General features: G+C 49.7%; 1 protein-coding gene across 1 annotated transcript in view; it reads right to left on the bottom strand.

The window, feature by feature from the left end:
- Nucleotides 1-530: 530 nt before the first annotated feature.
- The window catches only part of LOC106816913 (SH3 domain-containing kinase-binding protein 1-like), a 31,414-nt gene continuing 23,092 nt past the window's right edge, over nt 531-8,852 (bottom strand). Inside the window, exons 2-7 of the mRNA XM_014821556.1 lie at nt 8,577-8,764; nt 7,758-7,929; nt 6,829-6,960; nt 6,214-6,329; nt 3,219-3,351; nt 531-2,817 (exon numbers count right to left, since the gene is read on the bottom strand). Of these exons, the coding sequence (XP_014677042.1) occupies nt 2,417-2,817; nt 3,219-3,351; nt 6,214-6,329; nt 6,829-6,960; nt 7,758-7,929; nt 8,577-8,764 (1,142 nt within the window). The 3' untranslated portion in view covers nt 531-2,416. The remainder of the gene's footprint in view (nt 2,818-3,218; nt 3,352-6,213; nt 6,330-6,828; nt 6,961-7,757; nt 7,930-8,576; nt 8,765-8,852) is intronic.

The raw sequence follows: 8,852 nt of genomic DNA on the forward strand, positions 1-8,852 counted from the left end.
TTAGGGTTAGGGTTAGGGTTAGGGTTAGTGTACACTTCTGTAGTACAAGTCTGGTACACTTTGTGTATACATATATGTACCTCGGGTACATATCTGTAGTACCTGATACGACAACGACCCCTTGAGCCACACTGGTGACTCGAGTCCAGAATTCCTCACATCATTCGATAAGATAATACCAGATATAGAATAGATACAGATTCTGAAATAGAATAGAATATAGATACAGAAGACTGTTATCTATATCCATGGCCGTACGCAGCAGGGGCAGTTGCCTCCCTAGAGATTTTCAGAGTATGCCTTTTAATGGGACAAATACTGTACACTTTTAGAAATGAAATAGAAATGTGACAAAAGGTTATCTTAAATCATAAAAGAAATATTACACTTTAAATAAAGAAATGTGAAATTGCGAAACGTTAGGGCACAGGGGGCATGGGGAGTACCTTTGCCACCTACAGAAAATTTCCTGCGTACGGCCTTGTCTATATCTATGATAATACGAGCTAGATACATGAAAAGACTGTCAGTTGTATTTTCTACGCTATGTAGTTTATTCATTTGAATTCTTGTACATGCCTCATTTCACTTCATAGTCAAAACGAACTATAAATATCTTGAGATTTAAAATAATGTAAAATAATCTTTGTAAACATTTGGGTGCAAAAATCAAGAGCACTTCCATCGTATCCGGCCATCATTGCGGGATGCTACGCGTACGTGACGTGACAACGATGCAGGGTCGTGACTCGACCGCTTGACAACATGCGACAAATTCTATAGCCTGTTACCCATTAACACTCACACACGATGCCAGACCTGAGACTAACCACTGTGTGCACCCTTAACCCCGCCCCCACCCCACCCCAACCAACGACACACCCTAACAACATGCTAACCACACGCAAGCAACACCCTATCCTGCAGCATCCCTATACCTGTATTCCATACCTTTAATAATATTGCGGTGAAGCGACGTTACCAGGGCGACCAAGACGGTAATGAGGCAGATGAACGACGGCACGGTGTTTTTACGTTTTTTTTTTATGCCAAAACACTCTTTCTTCCATTAAATCATTGAATAATCAATATATATATATTGACAATGATTACTTGCACCCACAATTGTGCATATATAATCAGTCTCTACGTCCAATGAACGTCCAGGTGCAAGAAAACAATTCTTATTCTGAAATTCTTTTCGCAAATTACTTAATTCATTAAACAAACAGTCACTGTAAAATGATCACCGATGTTTTCTTGCATTCCATTCATAATTGTGCTTGTATTAGCGGAGATATCAAGGAATTACCCTCTTCGTTTGGCCGGACGTACACTTCTTTCATAGGAATGCATATCTAAATATATATACGTAATGGAAGTCAACACAGACAACGTGATTCACGTTGCAGACATTTCCGTAAGAAACGATTTTCTGGAATGTAATAATTTCATAACGTGGGCAGTACTGTACAATGAAAAAGGGCACACTGTCTGCCGGGGGTCTGAAAGAAAACAACTCGTGCACGCGTTGCCACGGCAACGACGTTAACAAGAACACGAGCGATTCACGTGCGAAAGAGCATCCCTGTTTCCGATGGCAACACGTCCCCCGAAGTACAAATACTATTATATAATGTGTTACACTGGTTTTTCTGTATGCATATATTTACAGCAGGCTTGCGTTTTACCTGCACCGAGCACACGGCGAATCGTCTATGCGCGCGAGCACACGCCCACCGTCACGTACTTAAACCGTCGTTGATAATCGCTCTTTATATATGTACATAACGATAGAATCGCAGATTTTCATTTCAAACCAGGTCGGAAATACGTCGATACACGCACATACGCGGCGTGCTCGCGCACGCACGCACACACGTGCACGCACGCGCACAAGTAGACACGACTACATAATAACAAGGAATGTCGTCGAGGCGACACTGTCGCCGCGGTTACGCGTAAACAAATGGTGCACGCCACGGGAGAGAAACAGTTCCCCCAAAAAATCTCGCTCCAAGGTCGCGACCGCCCGCGCTAACGTAGCGCCCTCTAGCCGCGGAATGTCTCGCCGCTAAAACGAACGGCGTCGAAGTATATACGCCGCGTCTCGCCGCCGAAAACGGAATGTAGAGAGTAATAGAAAAAAAGCGGCGATTTCCTTCCCGCCGGACGGACGCGCGTCGGCGCCGGAAACCAGCGCCAGGTGGCGCTGACCGCACTCCCCCGCGAGAGGAACACGCCGACCACGTGACCGCACCCCGCCCACCGCAGATGCGCGAGTCGCCGACAGAAACCAGCGCCAGGGGGCGCCATCCACACTCCCCCATCGGACGGACCGCACCGACACCCCCTCCCTCTCGCACCGACAGAACACGCGTCGCCGCTGACCCCCTGCCGCCGCCAGGGGGCGCCGCTACTTGACGGGGCTCTCGAGGACGGCGGTCGCCTTGACGATCTTCTTCATGCGCGCGATCTCGACCTGCATCGCCAGCTTCGCCTTCTTCTCCTCGTCGATCTCCTCCGCCATCGCAAGCAGACGATCGGCGACGTGCGCCCGCAGCGCGGCGCTCTCTTGTCGCAGCGCGTCCGACGCCTCGCGCAGCGCCCCCACGTCGCGACGCAGCGCGACGTTCTCTTGTCGCAGGGCGGCGAGTTCCGCGGTTGCCGACGGCGACGACGACGACGACGAATCGCGCAGCGCGTAAAGCTCCTGTCGTAGTTCGTCGATCGCGGCGAGCGTCGAGACGGCAGGCGGCGCCACCCGGTGGTCGGTCGGGGTCGTCGCGAGGCTGGGCGGTCGCGCTCGCACCTCCGCTGCAAAACAAGCGAACGTCGGTGTATTCGCGACGGCGGAATCAAAAACTCAGTGTGTTTTTTTTAAGAATTCTTACGTCCTAATTTGTTTCTACAATCTCCGTTTCAGGGAATTAACTAAACTAAATCGAATGTCTCTTTCACCTAACATGCGCAACGCTGCAAGACCTCACTCGACATTCTATGATTCATGTACCGTATACGCCATATTTTTCGCGTACATATATTCTCGCGAATTCAGACTTGAAGGACAATTTCGCGGTCGGTGAACTATGAACTATTCGGTATGAATTATTCGCGTGTTGCTATTTTCGCGGTCGGGGAACGAAATTCGCAAAATTAAACCACCGCGAAATATACAGCGTATACAGTATGTACGCAGTTCTCTAGATGAGACTCACGCTTCTCTTTACGTATTCCCAGCGGAGGAGGTCGTCTCGTCACGACCGGGGGAGAAGCCATCGGTTCCTCTTTCGTCGGCGTCTCCTTCTCGGTGTCCGCGTGCTCGTCCTTCTCCTGTTCCACGTGCGACGGCTGTACGAGAGATAAATATATGATGAGATGAGGCAGGGCACATCAAAGAGAGAGAGAGAGAGGAAGAGAGAGGGAGAGAGAGAGAGGGAGAGAGGGAGAGAGAGAGAGAGAGAGAGAGAGAGAGAGAGAGAGAGAGAGAGAGAGAGAGAGAGAGACAGATAGAGAGAGAGAGAGAGAGAGAGAGAGAGAGAGAGAGAGAGAGGGAGAGAGAGAGAGAGAGAGAGAGAGAGAGAAGAGAGGGGGGAGCAGAAAGAAGAGAGATAGAGAGCATGAAGAGAAGAAGAGCAGAGTAGAGAGAGAGAAGAGAGAGAGAAGAGATAGATAGAAGAGAGGGAGAGAAAGAGAGAGAGAGAGAGAGATAGAGAGGCGTGAGAAAAAGAGAGAGAGAGAGAGAGAGAAGAGAGAGAGAGAGAGAGAGAGAAGAGAGAGAGAGAGAGAGAGAGAGGAAAGAGAGTGAGATGGAGGAGAGAGAGAGGAGAAGAGAGAGAGAGAGACAGGAGAGAGAGAGGGCGAGAGAGAGAGGAGGAGAGAGAGAGAGAGGAAAGAAGAAGAACGAGAGGGAGAGGGAGAGGGAGAGGGAGAGAGAGGTAGAGAGAGAGAGAGAGAGAGAGAGAGGCGAGTAGCAGGAGAGGGAAGGGAGGAGAAGAGCGAAGGGGAAGCAGGAGAGGAGCAGGGCAGGAGGGAGGAAGGGACGAAGGGAGACGCGGCAAGCAGGCGAGATAAGAGGGAATGAGCGTGAGAGATAAGAAGGGCAGAAAGTAGAGAGAGAGAGAGAAAAGTGAGAGAGAGAAAGAGAGAAGAGAGAGAGAGAAGAGAGAAGAAGATGAAGAAGAGGGAGAGGAGAAGAAGAGAGGGAAGTAGAGAGAGAGAGAGGAGAGAGAGAGAAGAGAGAGAGAGAGAGAGAGAGAGACAGAGACAGTGAGAGAGAGAGAGAAAGAGAGAAGAGAGAGAGAGATGAGAGAAGGAGAGGGAGAGTGGAAGAGGGAGAGGAAAGAGGGAGAGGAGAAGAGAGGAGGACGCGGAAGAGAGGGAGAGGAGAGGAAGAGGGAGAGGACAGGGAGAGGGAAAGGCAGGTTTCATAGTAGAAAGACATATGTTCAAAATAAGGACTTATATAAGAAAAAAACTTTCTGGAGGCAAAAATAAGACCCTTTTTTACAGGTGGATTGCGAGTTTTTTGATAGATCAAACCGACTATTGAAGTAACAAAAACTAATAATATTTATAACTATACAGCAATTGCGCAGTCAGATTTAAGTTATAAAACCGTATTATATATACAACAAAACATATAAAACTAGTCAAAAAAGTCGGAAAGCAAGTTTATAAAAAAAAATTATAAGGAAATACGTAAGTAACTTTTCTAAAAGAATTTTACCAATAATAAGTAAAAATAAGACCTTATTGTTATTATTGGGCTAAAAATAAGTACTTTATAAGACTTTGGAAGAAACAAGGCGTACGCCACAACAAACAAAGAGACAAACAAAAACCCTGGAGAGGAGGAGAGGGAGAAGGAAGAGGAGGGAGAGAGGGAGAGGGAAAAGGGAGAGGGAGAGGAAGAGAGGGAAGAGGAGAGGGAGAGAAGAAGAGAAGCGAGAGAAATAAGGCGAGAGAGAGGGAGTGAGAGGAGAAAGAGAGACGAGAGAGAGATGAGAGATAGAGAGAGATGGGAGAGAGAGAGAGAGGAGAGAGAGAGAGAGAGAGAGAGAGAGAGAGAGAGACCAGAGAGAGAGAGACGAGAAAGAGAGACGACAGAGAAGAGAGAGAGAGAGAGAGTAAGTAAATAGAAGGGAGAGAAGAGAAAAGAGAGAGAAGAAGAAGAGAGAGAGAGAGAAGAAGAGAGAGAGGAGGACGAGAAGAGAGAGAGGAGAGAGAGAGAGAGAGAAGAGAGAGAAGTAGATAGAAATAATGTGAGGAAAAACGAGGACAAAGAGAGACATGCTCTGAGGAGTAGTAGCGATACCAGCTACAGATACAGATACAGCCACAGCCATATAGCGAGCCAGTAGCCACAGTAGTAGTAGCAGTAGCCACAGTAGTAGTAGCAGTAGCAGTAGCAGTCACCGCAGCAGTAATATTAGCCTCATCATCATCATCATCATCATCATCATCATCATCATCATCATCATCATCATCATCATCATCATCACCACCACCACCACCACTGTCATCATCATCACCACCCTCGTCATCGTCATCACCCTCGTCATCGTCATCAACATCATCATCATCACCACTATCATCAACATCATCCTCATCACCACTATCATCATCCTCATCACCACTATCATCATCATCACTATCATCATCATCATCATCACCAGCAGCAGCGTGCACGTGCGTGCCTATCAGGGCTTCCTCTACCTTTCTCTTGCTCCTCCGTGGCACGAGCGGTGCTGGGGAGAGGGAGGCAGAGGGAGCCTCCGGGCTCACCGGAGCCGTCTCCGCCGCCGCCGCCGCCGCCGCCGCCCCCGTCTGACCGAACAATCACACATGCAAAGACAAGCCGAAATCAAACTCAAAACAGCATGCAGTGGCGCCCCCCGCCGAAGCGTCGGCCGGCTCGTATGCCGCGCGAAAAACAAGTGCACGTCACTCGGTGCGATTCACGCGCGTGCGAGAATGTCAAAACCCTGAAAAAACTCAGGTCACATGCATAGCGTTCCAACACTAGATCGAACAATACGGTACGTAGTATGCATGCGTAGCCCGCGCAAAAAACAATTGCACGTCACTCAGTGCGATCACTCGTGAGCGTGAAAACCCTCCGAAAACTCGGGCATGCAGATATATCGTAGAGGATGAAAATCTTGAAGAATGAAATCGATTCGTCTGTGCGCCACAGATGGCGCCACTCACCGGCTCCTTGAAGACGGTGGACGGCGGTCGTCTGCTGGGGGCCTTCGCACGGCTGGCCGTCAGATGTGTGAGCTTCTCGCCGGCTGCTGCCACCTCGTCGAATCCGTTCTCCTCCACTGCAACAGAGCACAGCAACGTGTACACACGTAGCCTTGTCTAATACACACGCACGCACGCGCGCACGCACGCATGCACGCACGCACACACACACACACACCTGCACGCACGCACGCACGTATGTACGTATGCACGCACGCATGTACGTATGCACGCACGCGCGCCCACGCACGCACGCACGCACGCACGCACACACACAGTAGACATACACACATACACACAGCCACAGACACACACACACACGCACGCACGCACGCACGCACGCACACACACACACACAGCAAAGACACGTGCAAACTCACTGCCCCTGCCAACAGGGTAAAAAATACACGGATCGATGAGCGTTTCGCTCTTCAAACCTCCGAAATCGCTCCCGTGAGGCTCAAAATCGCTCCCGTAAAATTTCCGAAGAGAGCTATTTTTACCACAGACTTGGAAAAGAACTCCCGTGAAAAAAAAGCAATTTTCTCCCTGCTGCCACCCCTAACAATCGCTCACCAGGTCTGTGATTGACCTCATTCTCCTTGTTGCTGTCTGTGTGGTCAGCTGGCACGGGAGGGGCCGGACGGTCCGGCAGCACCGGCTTGCGGCCGGGCAGCGGAGGCACCACCGCCACCTGGTCAGATTTATCTGGAAAAAAATCCGCAAGCATCGTGAGAAAATCACGGACAAACATGGAGGAGTAGAACTGGGTGCATGGTGCCACTTCTGACTTCTTCACACTGATTCTGGCTTGTTGATCTCGGACTGATCTTGACATCTGTATGATTTGTCTGAAAAAATTCCGTGTCACACTATGAACCGGAATAAACAGATGAAACAATTTCCCCGTGCAATTCCCATCTGCAACATGAAACGTTGCAAGAAGCAGAATCATCATTAAGCAGAGTAGTTAATTAATATCTGAATTATGTAATAATGTAATAATTATACTATATCATATGCCAGGAAATAGGATAAGCTGATACGGCACAGACAAGGTTCATAGTAGTAAGACACATGTTGAAATAAGGACTTATAAGACTCTTTCTGGAGGCCAAAATAAGACTTTTTTAGGCGATTTCTGATAGATCACCGACTATTAAAGTACGCTAATAATATTTATATAATGCCGTTTCGCCGAAATTCAACACAGAAAATGTTGGAAAATGGTCCTTTAGCAAAAAATAAGAACTATTAAGTACTTTTCTAAGATTTCAACAAAAATAAGTACTAATAAGGGCCCTTATTTTACTTTTGGCAAAATAAGTACTTATAAGACTTTGGAAGACCCGCTACGAACCCTGACGGACTAAGCGCATATGTGGTGCAAAACGCACAGGGGGAGCCACGGAGCGACGGATTCCCCCGTCCGCGGGAAGCAAGCAGCGCCACCTAGCAGCAATCGCGTTCGCTCGTTTCCCGATCCCCCCGTCCCGGCCTCTCACCTGTCGTCGGCGTGGTGTTGTGGAACGGTATCGGCGGCCCCGGCGGCTTGACCGGTGGCTCCCTCTTTAGTGAGTGGCGGTGAGATCGGACGACCTCTGACCCCACGATGGAGTCAGGTCGCGGCGGCGGCGGCTTCTTACCGGGCGTAGGCGTCGCCGTTTTGGATTTTGGCTGGGGAGAAACAAGAGAGCAGTCGATTGTAGGGATATCAGATATACCATCTTCTTCTTCTTCGTCTCTTCCTTCTCCCCCTCTTCTATCCTGCTCCCCTTCTTGCTTTCTACTTCTCACCATCTGCCATCCTCCTCCCTTTCTTCTTGTTCCTTCTCCGCCTTCCATCGTCCTCCTTCTTCCCTCCTTCATCATCCCCTCTTTATTCCCTTCCCTCCTCCTTCCTTCTATACTCCTTTTTCCCTCCATTTTCCTACTCCTCCTCCTTCCTCCCCTCCTCCTCCCTCCTCACCTCGTCTGGTGGCAGCACCTCGACGAAGTTGTCCGGAAAGACACCGACGCGGCCGTTGATCTCACCGCGCCACCACCCGGCTTCCTCCAGGTGCTTCCTCCCTCCTCCTTCTCCCCCTCATCCCCCTCCTTCCCTTCTTTCCTCCTCCTTCCACTCTATCCTGCTCCCCTTCTTCCCTCCTCCTTCCACTCTATCCTCCTCTTCATTCCTCTCTCACCTCCTGCCCCTCTTCCCTCCTCCTTCCCTTCTTTCCTCCTCCTCCCCCTGCTCCCTCTCTCACCTCCTCCTTCTCTTCTTCCTCTCCTTCTTCTCCCACTACTTCCCCTCCTCCTCCTTCCTCCTCCTCCCTCCTCACCTCGTCCGGTGGCAGCACCTCGACGAAGTTGTCCGGGAAGACACCGACGCGGCCGTTGATTTCCCCGCGCCACCACCCGGCGTCCTCCAGGTGCTTGGTGACAAGCGTGATGACGTCACCTTCGCGCAGTGTCAGCTCGTCCTCGTTCTCAGCCTGGTAGGCGAACAGCACGCGGCAGCGCTCCCTCACTGTACAACGTACATACATACATTACATACATATATACATATATCATATATACATATATCTTATATATATTATCACTTCTCTTATGAG

Source organism: Priapulus caudatus, unplaced genomic scaffold, assembly GCF_000485595.1.
Source record: "Priapulus caudatus unplaced genomic scaffold, Priapulus_caudatus-5.0.1 Scaffold1527, whole genome shotgun sequence".
Classification (NCBI taxonomy): domain Eukaryota; kingdom Metazoa; phylum Priapulida; class Priapulimorpha; order Priapulimorphida; family Priapulidae; genus Priapulus; species Priapulus caudatus.